General features: G+C 45.5%; 1 protein-coding gene across 2 annotated transcripts in view; it reads left to right on the forward strand.

The window, feature by feature from the left end:
* The window catches only part of POU2F3 (POU class 2 homeobox 3), a 121,725-nt gene that overhangs the window by 900 nt on the left and 107,101 nt on the right, over nucleotides 1-13,724 (forward strand). For both annotated transcript variants that reach the window (XM_054997397.1, XM_054997398.1), the window contains exon 2: nucleotides 11,732-11,800. In XM_054997397.1, coding sequence (XP_054853372.1) covers nucleotides 11,732-11,800 — 69 coding nt within the window. The remainder of the gene's footprint in view (nucleotides 1-11,731; nucleotides 11,801-13,724) is intronic.

Here is a 13,724-nt window from a genome sequence, read left to right on the forward strand (position 1 = left end):
CTAACCAATTTTATTGTAGCATAAGCTTTCGAGAATCAAGTTCTCTTCGTCAGATGCCTGATACAGATACTGGAGAGAACTTGATTCTCGAAAGCTTATGCTACAATAAAATTGGTTAGTCTTAAAGGTGCTACTGGACTCTTTTTGATTTTGCTACCACAGACTAACACGGCTAACTCCTCTGCATCTATGATCATAGATATGATAGATATGCTACAATAAAGTTGGTTAGTCTTAAAGGTGCTACTGGACTCGTTTTGATCATAGATATGAAAAAGTGGACTGGGGTGGCACACACAAGCAGATGTTTCCTTGTGCAGATGAACAAAAAGAGGCTGCATCTATACCTTTTTTAAAAACTGATAATACCTCTGGCCTCTCTCTCATCCTTAGCTACTCCATGCTCTTACTCCACGCTCTTATCTTATACCCAACAGAACAAGTAGAGAGAATGTGCATGGAAGGAGATTCTAGCCCCTGCCCCATGTCTGCTGCCCCTGCCTGCTATGTGGCTCTATAGACAGGTGGGAATACAAACACTTGCTTATTCTCTTGTGCAGTCAGAGAAATCTAAAGTTGAGCAGGAGCTAGGAAGCAGATAGACTTGGATGGGGGAAAGAGGTTTGGCCAGTGCTTCATTTTCAGTGCGAGGAAAGACTTGTAGCCAGAACTTAACTTTGGCGCATGTGTTTGATCTGTGAAACAAGAGAGCCTCTGAGCATGTGTCAGGCGATTTTCTCCCCCTACCGTGCCTACTAATCCTTCTGACCCAAATCCTTCACTCTGCATAAACATCCATTTGCGGCAGAGAGATACTAACTTCCAGAGAGGTTCGATCCCCAGCATCTCTCAGTTTAGAAAGTAAGTAGTAAATTAAGAAGTCAGGAAAGATGTGTACTGGGAAATATTTTACCCTGCAACACACCATCATCACAAGTACAGAATACTTACCTGACAAAGCAGATATACAGAAGGACAATACACACGCCTCATTCACCTGCAATTGTGCCTTACTCCCCATTCAAAAATACAGACTCCTCTCGAGTTGTCGAGTGCACGCACAGTTGGATTCACACTGCAGTCACTTACGCATTCAATTGTGTACCACCTCCCTTTTATTTAGTGATTTTGCAGGTCCCATTCTAACCCACTTAACCCTGATACCTATTTGGGATGTTATGAATACACAGATTGCCCTTTGAAAATAAAAGAGTGCACAGAAAATTAGCAGCATTCTACCCTAGCAATGTTCCCAGAGAAAGATGATTGGCTATGCCCTGAATGCCTTTCTTCGTCTAGTTTTTTAGCAGGTTGCTTAATTCAACAGGAATCTCTGCTCTAGCTGTAGATCAGGCACTTGTAACAGATCTATCATCTTACTTGCACGTAGCTTGTTCATGTGTACATGCACCATTTCAACAAGAGCAGCCCCAATCCTTGGCCTATTCCTTGTTCTCCTCTCCTTCATTTTATCCTCATGACAACCAGGGCTTTTTTTCAGCTGGAACGCGGTGGGACGGAGTTCCAGAACCTCTTGAAAATGGTCACATGGCCGGTGGCCCCGCCCCCTGATCTCCAGACAGAGGGGAGTTTAGATTGCCCTCCATGCGGTATGGAGGGCAATCTCAACTCCCCTCTGTCTGGAGATCAGGGGGCGGGGCCACCAGCCATGTGATCATTTTCTTCGAGGGCAACCCACTGAGTTCCACCACCTCTTTTCCCAGAAAAAAAGCCCTGACGACAACCCTGTATGGTAGGTTAGGCTGAGAGCGTGTGGCTAGAACAAAAATCACCCAGCGAGTTTCTGTGGCAGAGTAAGGATTTGAGCTTGGGATTCCCAGATCCTAGTGAAACGCTCTAACCACTACACCACACTGGTTCTTGCATGACTAAGCCTGAAATCCTAAGATCACTTTTCTGAGAGCAAGCTCTATTGAATAAAACGGGACATACTGCCAAGAAGACCTGCTTAGGATTGCTCCCTAAATGTTTGGTTATGCTCTGCAGCCCTTCAAATTTAACATAGTTTAGGTCCTCCACATATCTTAATTCAGCCCAGTTAATTATACGGGGAATGTGTCTCTGCTCGTGGGCATCTTTCTCTCCAGGGATATTTTTCGAATTCTGAGTTTGCATAATAATGGGTAGTCTTCCGAGGTCTGCCTTGCCACTTGGAGAGCAAGAGAAGGCAGCTCCTGGAACACAGAGGCTCACAAGAACGTTAGGCTGGCAGCAGGGAGCCCTGGGTTAAAATCTCCGCCCAGCAAAGCTCATTGGGGCCTGCCACTTTCTCCCAGCCTAACCTCCTTCCCAGAATTGTTGGAAGGCTAAAGAGGGAGAAGAGAGCCACGTGTGCTGCTCTGATCTCCTAGGAGGAAAGACGTGTTTTTAAAAAATTATAATGGATAACAAGCATGAAGCAAAGTGGGGCGCTGCAAGGCACTGGACACATTTTAGAGTTCCGAGTGGGCGCGATTGTCTTTCCGTTTTCTTGAGCACGGCAGCCAGCCATTGAGGATGGAAAAGGATACATGGGCTTCCAGATCATGAGAGCGGCCAAACGTACCGGATTTGCACGTGTGAAAAAGCCACACGGTGGTTCTCCCCACAATGCACCTGCTGCAGGGAGGGCAAAGAGCAATTCGCCTGCCCAAGTGGCAGGAGTGTGGCGTGCGAAAAGGTGTGCCCCCCCCCCCAACGAGTGATGCAGCCACCCGACTTGAAAACAACTCATCTTGGAGCTGGTGGCAAACGGGAGGAGCACATCTCCTCCGGTGTTACCCCCAGCTCCAGAAGCTGAGGACCCTTGGAGCCCCCCTGGAGCCAAGCACAGCAGGATTGCACCTCTACAACCTGCTTTGAACCCAGCCTGGGAGGGAACACCAGCCACAAGCCGTGCCCACGGCCGCTTCCCAATAGTGCCCCCTACTGATTTGCCCCCGCCATGGACTGCTTGGGTTGCTTAAGTGGTAAACCTACCCTGGCCAGCTGGCCGGTGACTTTCTTCACTAATTCCAGTTATATTGTCATTGTGACTTCATAAGAACTAGAAACCTGTTTCATTTTAGTCAAGCAAGAGATGGCTTGAGAATCTGAAGGTACCTCACAGCCATATAAGAATGTCTGATGAGAGGGGAATCGTAACCTTTAGTTTTGATTTAATTTCATTTTATTTATTGAATTTATAGTCAGCTCTGCCTGCAAGTGGGCTCGGAGCGGATCACAACAATTAGGATACATACAAATAGAACACTGGTAGCATAAGAATAAATTACAGTTTGTTAAAACATCCTGAAAGCAGTGCACATATCGCACAATCCCATCTCCAGTCAATAGAGCTGTCGTAGCACAGCGGTCAACTAATTTGGCTGCGAATCAGCACTCTGCTGGTTCGAATCCCACTACTGCCATGAGCTCAGGAGGTGGCCTTGGTTAAGTGGTCGGGCTGCGAATTATCACTCTGCTGGTTTGAATCCCACTGCTGCCATGAGCTCAGTAGGTGGCCTTGGGTAAGCCACTCCTCTCAGCCCCAGCTCCCCAGCTGCATTGTGGGAATAATAATAACACTAACTTGTTCACCGCTCTGGGTGAGGCACTAATCTGTCTAGAAAAGCGGTATGTAAGTGCAGTATTTATTAGGGCCCATGGGACAGGGTGGCCAACCGTCGAAAGGACAACAGAACCAAAGCAGCACACACACAACCCCTCGGCAGGAGGCTGGTTGGGTGGTTTGCCTGCCTCAGCCACCATAAGCCTGGTGGAACATCTCCACCTTACAGGCCCGGCAGAACGGTAACAGGTCCTGCTGGGTCTGAGTTTCCATCCTTTGAAACCATTCAGAGAACTGATCTTGTTTAGCAGCTGTGAACCCAACTCAGGGCCAGTTCCAGGTCTGGAACAGTTCCAGGTCTTTTTGCCCTCTTACCCACATGCCCTCACCTGTCTGTGCAGCCTTCCTTTGCCACTCGCAAGCTTTCCCCCCACGTGGTTCTGCAGGGTGAGCACCATTAGAAGCGCCACTGCCGTGGCCACCAGGAACGCTGATGCTTTGTGCTGCACCCACGTGCCCTTCTCTAGCGGCAATAGGCAGAATATGCAGCTGGGAGCAGAGGCGACAAAGCGCTCACAAGCAAGCCGTGGAAGGTGGTGAGAGCAAGCATCAGAGGAGATGCATGAGGAGGGTGGGGCTGAGAGAGCTCTGAGAGAGCTGCGACTGTCCCAAGGTCACCCAGCTGGCTTCAAGCAAAGGAGTGGGGAATCACACCTGGCTCTCCAGATTAGAGTTCTGCCACTCTTCACCACTATACCAAACTGAAATGCTATAGAAGAGTTCTGATTGGTTAGCAGGAATGCTGTTCCTACCCATTTCTCATCTCCCCCTCCCCAAATGATTTTTCATGCCCAAAAGGAGAAGGTAACTGAGCTACTACGGCAGAGGTTTGCATGTAATGTGCAGTTTGACCTTCCGCCTCAACTTAGCAATATGGGTATAGTAATGCTCACCTACCTTGCAAGGTTGTTGTGAGAATTACAATTGACAATGTACCTTAAGTACTTTGAACAGTCAACAGTGCTGTAGAAGTAGAATAATAATGTTGCCAGATTGTGGCAATACATTCATCGTACTATGTTTTTGTGGTAGTGAGTGACGTGATGATTGACGGCACAGTCACTAGCCCAGGCCACCCTGTAGCTTTTGTTGCCCAAGATGTAGTAGATATTGGGATCTTATATGAATAGGAGCCATTCAGAAGAAATACCCAGCGACACACCAAAATGACGGGTAAAAGCAGGGCTTTTTTTCAGCTGGAACACGGTGGAACGGAGTTCCGGAACCTCTTGAAAATGGTTACATGGATGGTGGCCCCGCCCCCCTTTAAGTCTAAGGTCACTGTAGTTCAACAGAAACCTTTCAAAAACAAAATCCAACTGGAAGCTGCTGAATTGGAATTCATATGTAAATTTGACTCAGTCAGGCTGGGATTGAATAGAGACTACGAATGGTTATCTCATTATCAGAAGTAACTGACTTCCTTAACAGAAGCAAACTAATCTCCATATCAGAAGCTACTGTTTGCATCTACTCCTCCCTCCCCTCTCCACCTATATATCTGACCAGTTTCTTCTTGCCCTCCATGCATCTGATGAAGAGAACTGTGATTCTCGAAAGCTTATGCGACAATAAAGTAGGTTAGTCTTAAAGGTGCTACTGGACTCTTTTTGATTTTGCTACTACAGACTAACACGGCTACTCCTCTGCATATTAAAGGACAGTCAGAGCAGTAAACAATAGTAAACAGTAAACAGAGTGCCCTGACCTCTCTATCTTTCTAACTCTTTGGTTTGTCCCCCTCTGAAACCTGAGGAAAGGGACAGCTCTGGATCCTCCACTTCCAACAACAATAATTAGCACCTGAAACTTAGAAGTGTCCAAAGCGCTTTATGTGCCTTATCTTGGAATCCATACAATAGTTAGAGGTTTCATCTCTGGGTAGGGAAATCCCTTGAGATTTGGGGGGTGGAGCCTGAATAGGGCGGGGTTTGGGGAGGGGAGGGACCTCAGCCGGCTAGAATGCCATAGAGTATACATCCCAAGGCAGCCATTTTCTCCAGGGGAACTGATCTCTGTCGCCTGGAAATCAATTATAATTCCAGGAGATCAATAGCCACCACCTGCAGGCTGGCAACCCTAACTACAGCCCTGTAAGGTGGGCCAATATGATCATCCCCATTTAGTAGATGTGGAAATGAGAGGCTTGCCAATGGCTGCCAAGAGTTTGTGACAAAGATGAGGGATTTCCTAGAAATTTCCTCACCAAGATTTGGACAAGTATTCTAGGGACCGTAGTTGTTGTAGATTTTCCAGGCTGTATGGCCGTGGTCTTAGCATTGTGGACCACGGCCCTACAGCCCGGAAAATCTACAACAACTAACATTCTCTGGCCGTGAAAGCCTTCGACAATATATTCTAGGAACCATGGGCGATCTTTATGCACCTTTGGCGGACCACCCCCCCCCAAAAACCCTCGTGGTAATAGAGGAAAGGCAAAAGAGCACATCAAGTGGGGTATCTGGGTTTTGCGTTCTTGAAGGTCGAGGACGCAACTCACGTTGGAGTCGTCACACCGAAGAGCAGCCAGCTTCTTGAGCCGTTCAAGCAACTGCAGCGGGATCTTGGAAGGAAGTCCCTTCTCTTTTTCGGCTGGGTAGCAAAACTTCTTTGCGCTGTGTGGGAAAGCTGGCAGGTGAAGCTTGTGCCGTGTGCTAATCAAACCGGCTGCCTTGCGCAAGGGGTTAAGGGCAGCATCCCTCACTTGACTTGGTTAAGCCATCGGAGGTTAGCAAGCGAGCCATTTGTACTCTGGCAGGGATGGCCAGGGAAATTCCTGCCTTTTGCAAAGTTTCCCACTGATGCAACAGGACAGGAGCAGGAGCCGTCTTCCTGGAGAAGTTTGCTCCTGCCAAATCCATTTCCTAAACCATGTTGCCAGCAACCTGTTGGGGCTGACAGCTTTACGTCTGAAGGCGTTTTCACACCACAAATCCAAAGATGGTTGGCTGGTTAAGCACCACGTGATGCCCTGTTACCATAACCTTGGCAATTCCCCGGTGGTTCTTTGATGTTTAATTCAATTTAATTATAACTGGCAGGCTGGCAACAGTTCCAAGAATCCCTATCAGGACTTCGTATTCTGTGTCAGGGCCAGGCTGTACTGAGAACATGCAATCGGCAGAGTCCACACATTTGTCACATGGCGTTTAAAGGCTGTTTGCATGTGCATCCCACAGCTCAATGCCGCAATGCTCAACCGATCCACATTTGTGTGAGAATCGCCTCTCAGAGCTCTGTGCATTTACTCTGCATAGGTTCAGTTCAATTCCTCTTTTTCTCTGTCTCTTGTGCACGTTTGCCATGGATCTAAATGCTTTTAAACGCAGCCCTCTTTTGGGCTATGGGGTGCCACTGGAATTCTGTTTTATCTTTGGTCTACAACTGCAATAGCTCAGGTCTTTTATTGTTTTTATTCCTTTTGTTTTTGTTTCATGATATGATGTTCTGTCTTTCCAATTTTTAAATGATGCAAATCTTTTTTTGTTAAACTTTATTAATTTACAATAATACATTCATAACATGATACGAACAAGAATAACAACAAGAATGACAACATTAACATTAGCAACTAAGGTGATGTGCTATAGCCATTAACAATCACACATCTGATAACTGCATTCTCAAGAAGAGTCAAACTAAGATCCATAAAGTAGGTATTCAGAGTAGCTCCTATGAATTATCTAAATAAAGCCTGATCAAGAAGAATTAAAAGTCTAGATTAATAATCGTTTGGTATGGAAGCTTTGTTAATAATAATTCATTATTTGACAGAAAGTCCAGAAATGGTTTCCATTTTGCATAGAAATTCGTTGTGCAGTGTAGCCTTTCCCTTTGTTGCGATCTACCAGTTAGTTTCTCCATCATTAGTTGCTCCCAGATTTTGTTATACCAAGTATTCAAACTAGGAGACTTATGAGGTTTCCAGTTAAGAGCTATAGAAGTTTTTGCCGCAACCAGCAATGATGAGATTAACTGTTGTCTAATAGTTGGAAGTTCTCTCTCTTTCCAAATATCTAAGAATATTAATTCTGGCTTTAAAGGCCTATTGTATGATGTAATGAGTACAATTTGTCACTGAATTGTGTCCCCAAAGTCTGCTCTATGTGGACGTTGCCACCAGCAATGTAAGAAGGTACCAATCTGTCCGCATTCTTTCCAGCATAGGGGAATATATTTTAGAGAGTCTATGTGGAGTGAGATACCAATGATTTATAATTTTATACAATTGAAGCCTTATGTTTATGACTGGAGAGTTTACTATGCTTGATTTCCAAACCTGTTGTCACTCTTCATCAGAAATGCTTATCTCGCAATTCTGCTGCCATTTTAATCATATAATAACATAATAACAACATTCGATTTATATACCGCACTTCAGGACAACTTAATGCCCACTCAGAGCGGTTTACAAAGTATGTTATCATTATCCCCACAACAAAACACCCTGTGAGGTGGGTGGGGCTGAGAGAGCTCTAAGAGAGCTGTGACTGGCCCAAGGTCACCCAGCTGGCTTCAAGTGGAGGAGTGGGGAATCGAACCTGGCTCTCCAGATTAGAGTCCTGCTGCTCTTACACCAAACTGGCTCTTAAGTGAGTAGCGTCAGTTTTCTGTGTTACATCCTGCACCAGTATGTTATATATTTTTGAAAGCAGCCCTTTTCGGGTAAATACAGGAGTTTCTAACAATAATTTGAGTTCCATCTTGGGGTTTTTTTCATTATGTCTCCTAGTTTGACATCCTGACGCTGGCCTCAACCGTAAGCCTGACACTGGCCTCAACCATAAGCCTGGCGGAATATCTCTGCCTTGCAGGCCCACCGAAATGATACAAGATCCTGGCGGGCTCAGACAGAGAGTTCCACCAGGTTGAGGCCAGGACCAAAAAGGCCCTGGCCCTGATCAAGGTCAAACAAGCCTCCCTAAGGCTAGGGATCACCAGTAAGTTCTTACCTGCTGAACGGGTAAGAATATTGTAAATTTGTAATGATGTAAATCTTGAGCTCTTACAGAATTATAACCTGTATGGCTAACCTTCTTAGCTGATTGCAGCCAAAATATTTTTTTAAGCCTTGCGATACCTTAAAAACTGGTGAATTTATTGTGGCTGAAGCTTTTGCGGGCCGGAGACCAGACACATGAAATGAGGGCCAGCGTGGCGCAGTATCCAAGCTCCTGCAACTAGCCAGGCTGAGTATTAATCCAAGGAGCCAAGCCATTTGCTCATGTTTCTCAGTGTAATGTAGTGGTGTGAGCTTCCTATTGCGAGATAGTGAGTTATAGTGGTTAGAGTGTGAGACTAGGATCTGGAAGAACCAGTTGTGAATACACACCTCACTGGGTTTTATGTCACAGTCACACTCTGTGTCAGCCTAACTATCTCACAGGGCTGTTGTTGTGAAGGTAAAGTGGAGACGGTAGAGAGAATTTGTAAGCTGCTGTGGGTCCCATGGGGGGGAAAGTGGAGTATACATTTTTTAAAGGACTAGGACAACCTAAGTTTAAATCCCTGCTCTGCCAGGCAATTCCCTGAGTGCATTTGGGTCAGCGGTTTTCTTTCTCAGCTTAAGCGACCTTATAACATGGTTGTGAGGATGGAATGGAGAAAGAAAGAATTTGGCAACTCGGGGTTCTTTGGAGGACGGGCAAGATAAAAATGTAACCCACCGGTTAACAGAACAGGACCTCTGCCTAGTTATCTCTCGTCCCCCATATCAGGGACTCTGTGTTGGTTAATCTATGCTCCAAGTCTGGATTTGGGTACGGCTATCTATAGGTCTGGCCTGACTTAGACAAACCCTTTCATGATATAGGCAAAAGCAGGGCTTTTTTTCTGGGAAAAGAGGTGGTGGAACTCAGGGCCAAACTACAAGTGATGCCTGACACAGGTTGGACACTTGTCAGCTTCCCTCAGGTTTTGATGGGAAATGTAGGCCGCTTGGCGGAATGTTGGACAAGTGACAGTTGAAAAATCCATTGGACAGCAGTCGGAGAGCCAAGCTGCAAGATCAGGACGCCTACATTTCCCATCAAAACCTGAGGGAAGCTGACAAGTGTCCAACCTGTGCCAGGCGTCACTTGTAGTTTAGCCCTCAGAGGTGGAACTCAGGACTGCACAATGACGTCACTTTGGGACAGCTGGAACAAGGGGGGAGGTTTTTAAAGTTTAAATTGCCCTTGGCAAACACATGGCCGGTGGCCCCGCCCCCTGATCTCCAGGCAGAGAGGAGTTTAGATTGCCCTCCGCGCCGCTGGCGCAGAGGGCAATCTAAACTCCCCTCTGTCTGGAGATCAGGGGGCGGGGCCACCGGCCATGTGACCATTTTCAAGAGGTGCCAGAACTCCATTCCACCGCGTTCCCACTGAAAAAAAGCCCTGGGCAAAAGTATGAATGCTCTCTCAAGCATATGTATTTCACTGCTGGTGCTATCTTTGAAGTAGTCCTTGGTCATACACTTTGGAGACCAAATTTGCCTGCTTCTTTCAAGTTTCTTTGTAAATCTTGTTTCCTTAAGGCTTGAATGAGCTTTTGTCCTCCTCAAACTCCCTGCGGTCTTGTTGTGTACATGCGATGGAAAAGTTGCATCAATTATCTCCTGCCTGTGTGAAAAGAACAATTAAACAACACAAGACTTCGCCTCATTCCAAGCGACTTCTGTTTAATGGGGAACTCACCTGGCTAAACCACAGGGAACATGCATGAAGTATTATAAAAGTGTTATTCACTGATGCAAATTGCCTTCCAGCACTGAAAAAACGGGAATTGGCTACTGGAAGCTTATGCAAATTGCCTTCTTTTTTAAAAAAATCTCCCAATTAGGTCGCAAAGAGTTAAAAGTGCTTTTGCCCCAGGGAGGGGGTGCCCAGGTGTATTTAAATGCTCTTTCTCTTCTTGATTCTTTGCTTTGACTTTCTCAGTGCAAAGAGTCATGGGGGCACCCTGAGATAGAGGCTAATTCATTCTCAGCTACCTCCGGCAAAGAATTGGGGACCCGAACATCATTCGAAGGGTAAATTGCTTACAATTTTATCCAAAAACTCTCACAAGTGGGGAAAATGTCATTGAAGGGAAAGGAAGGAGGGTTGGTTGGTTTGCTTGGCAGACTGGCACCCCATCCATGCTTATGGAAATTAAAGTGCAATTGAAATTATCCTGGAGGGGATGAGCAAACAAGAGCTGAGGGAAGGTGATCCCCTCCATTATTCCAGCTTCTTCGTTGCACAGTGCTGAGGAGCCTGAGATGTGAGCCGAAAGGTCCCAATGTTGCCCTGTCTGAATGACTTTCAGCGATCTGTTCTTTCTCAGTCATCATCTCTAATATTAGGAGCATAACATTGGCCATTCACAGACCAAATAAAGACAAACGCATTGAGAATTTAGGGGGAAATTGCAAGATACAAAGTGTATGGGGAGATTTAGACTGGCCTACCACGCAAGATTGTTGTAAGAGATGTTGAGATGATGGATGTGAAGCCCTTTGAAGATAAGTGCTACATACATACTAATGGTTAGGATTTAAATATTATTTTGCTGCTGTTTCCTATTGCTTCCTGTATCAGTCAGTGAGTGAGTAACTGTACAGCAGTGTTTTCCAAGCCGTGAGTCCTGCAAATCTTATGTTTCTGAAAGTTCATTGATTTGTGGATGCTTTGTTTTTTTTAAGTGGGATCACTATGCCAAGTAAATAGGACTTTTGGGTCAACATATGCACCAGGCTAGTTGGGATTAAGGTGCAATTGAGAAACAGTCCCCCCTCCTCCCGCCCCAGTTTTCTCCAACTTCAAGAAGGAAAGTCCTACAAGAAAGAGGTAGCCTTTTCTTTTCATTTTTTAGTTTCCGCATCTCCATCCCTCCTTCCTGAGCTATGATCCAGGAGATGAACGAAGAAGATGCAAAAGAGGGCTGAAAGGTGAATGGAAGGGAGTGGAGACTCCCAGCAGGCGGGGGAACCTGTCTGTTGCCTGAGCTTATGAATATTCCAGAGCATGGAGGTGTAGGAACCGGGAATTTGAACGTCTGATGGCTTATTATAATTGCACACTCATTGATGCCGTTTAATGGAAGACACACGGGCCGGAAGTTGTGTCCTGCTGTTAAAATCGGCTTATGTCTTGTTTTCAGATCTCAAGATGAGTGGCGAGGTGGCAGACTCCACTGAAGCACGCAACGATGGCAGTCATGCAGAACCTGGTAAGGGCAACGTGGTGGTTGGGGCATTTGATGGAGAGAGTTCAAAAGTGGGAGCCAACCTTTGCAGTACTTGCATTGTTGAATTGCAAGATTTTTGTCCAAGCACAGTCTGGACTCCCTCTTGAGAGAGAGAGGGAGGTTAAGAAACATGTCAAGCATTCTGAACAGAACATCTTTTTTTTCTTTTGGACTGAAGGACCTTCTTGCTTCTCATTAAAGCTTTCTGAACCACAGTTGTATCTTTGGCAAAGGTCTGTGTAGGAATATGTGGATTTCTGTTTTCAAATATTCTTCTTTTCCTGAGGAGCTAGCCGTGTTAGTCTGTAGTAGCAAAATCGAAAAGAGTCACGCATCTGACAAAGAGAACTGTGATTCTCGAAAGCTTATGCTACAGTAAAGTTGGTTAGTCTTAAAGGTGCTACTGGACTCTTTTCGATTTCTCTTCTTTTCCTGTTCACTTTATTTTGCACTGTCTGAAATGTTTCACTGGGCCTTTGAAAAATGGCACTGCAGAGATCATACCGCCTCTGACAAATTTTAAAATCTATACCTCCTGTCTTCTCATTGTGTCATAAATCTATTTATGCAATAATAGCCCTCAATATTATAGGTAAACTTGTCAGCTAAGAAAGATGGCGCTTCCACATGGTGCAGGCCCCAAATACACCTGGAAGTGCTCGACGGCAACGTGCTTTTGTTCTTTGCAGTGTTGCTGGTTTAATTACCAGAGACTTCGACATGGTGAGATCATCCTGACATTTTAAAAAATGTGCTAATAAGGCTCAAATTAGTCCTCTTAATTCTTGAAAGCAAGAAGTGGGGGGAAACCCTTGTAGGTTACTAAGTTCAAAGGCATGTTTATTGCAATGCTGTATCCTCCTGCACAGGTGATATTTTCAAATGAGTTGAGGTGGAGGAGCAATTTTTTTTAATGCCTAGAACCCAAAAGCGGTGTCAGCCCAGCATCCTTGGTTGTTGCCTTGGGAAAACCAGCTCCCCTCCACCCGATTCCATTCACTCCACTGGATTTCCAAGCAATAATTTAGTTTCTGCTGCGATCGCTCAGCTTATCAGAGAAGATGCTGAGCATTTTATATATAAGGGAATTCTAGCATTAATGTAATAGAAAGTCTTTTTCCTGCACAGAAAAATGTTATCTCACCGTTTAAATCAAGAGCTAGATGCTAGCAATGGTTCCCTTTGAGTTTGCTTTTATTCATTGTTCATGGGTGCCAGAACTCAAAATGTCAGCAGCTGTGTTGAATTCTGAGCTTCTGTTAACCCTAAATAATTCCCTGAAATTTCAGTTGCTTTGGCAAAACAGGCACTCGCTGCATACGCGCCCAGGATGTTTGAGGTGCTTCCATGCAGATTTTGAGGCATCTATGCGGCTGCAGTTTTTAAAAATGCAAATTCATATACACCTGGCTTCCAGTGGTCTGATATGATGCATAATATAAATTGCATGCTGCTGTATTCTCTGTCCAGTGTACACGTGCAGCAAGCACATCTCTGAAACAGTGTTTTGATTTATGCTTAGGATGTTAAAGAGCCTGTTCCTCAGGAATCTTAAGGTTAGGACTTTGTAGCATGAGCTTCCAGGGACTAAATATGCTCATACCTCACAACCCTCCTTAGACATAGAATGGACCATAAGTGTGGCACTATGCAGTAGGAAACAGTTCAAATGCTAAAGAGATAGGGCCATTGCATCGAAATCACAGGAGGTCATAGCCCCTCTCTATACTGCCTTGGTTAGGCCGCACTTGGAGTATTGTTTGCAGTTCTGGAGGCCTCACTTCAAAAAGGGTGTGGACAAAATCGAGAGGGTGCAGAGGAGAGTGACGAGGATGATCAGGGGTCTGGAGACTGAGCCCTACGAGGAAAGGCTGAGGGCCTTGGGGATGTTTAGTTTGGAGAAGAG

Source organism: Eublepharis macularius, chromosome 14 (assembly GCF_028583425.1).
Source record: "Eublepharis macularius isolate TG4126 chromosome 14, MPM_Emac_v1.0, whole genome shotgun sequence".
In the NCBI taxonomy this organism is placed as follows: Eukaryota; Metazoa; Chordata; class Lepidosauria; order Squamata; family Eublepharidae; genus Eublepharis; species Eublepharis macularius.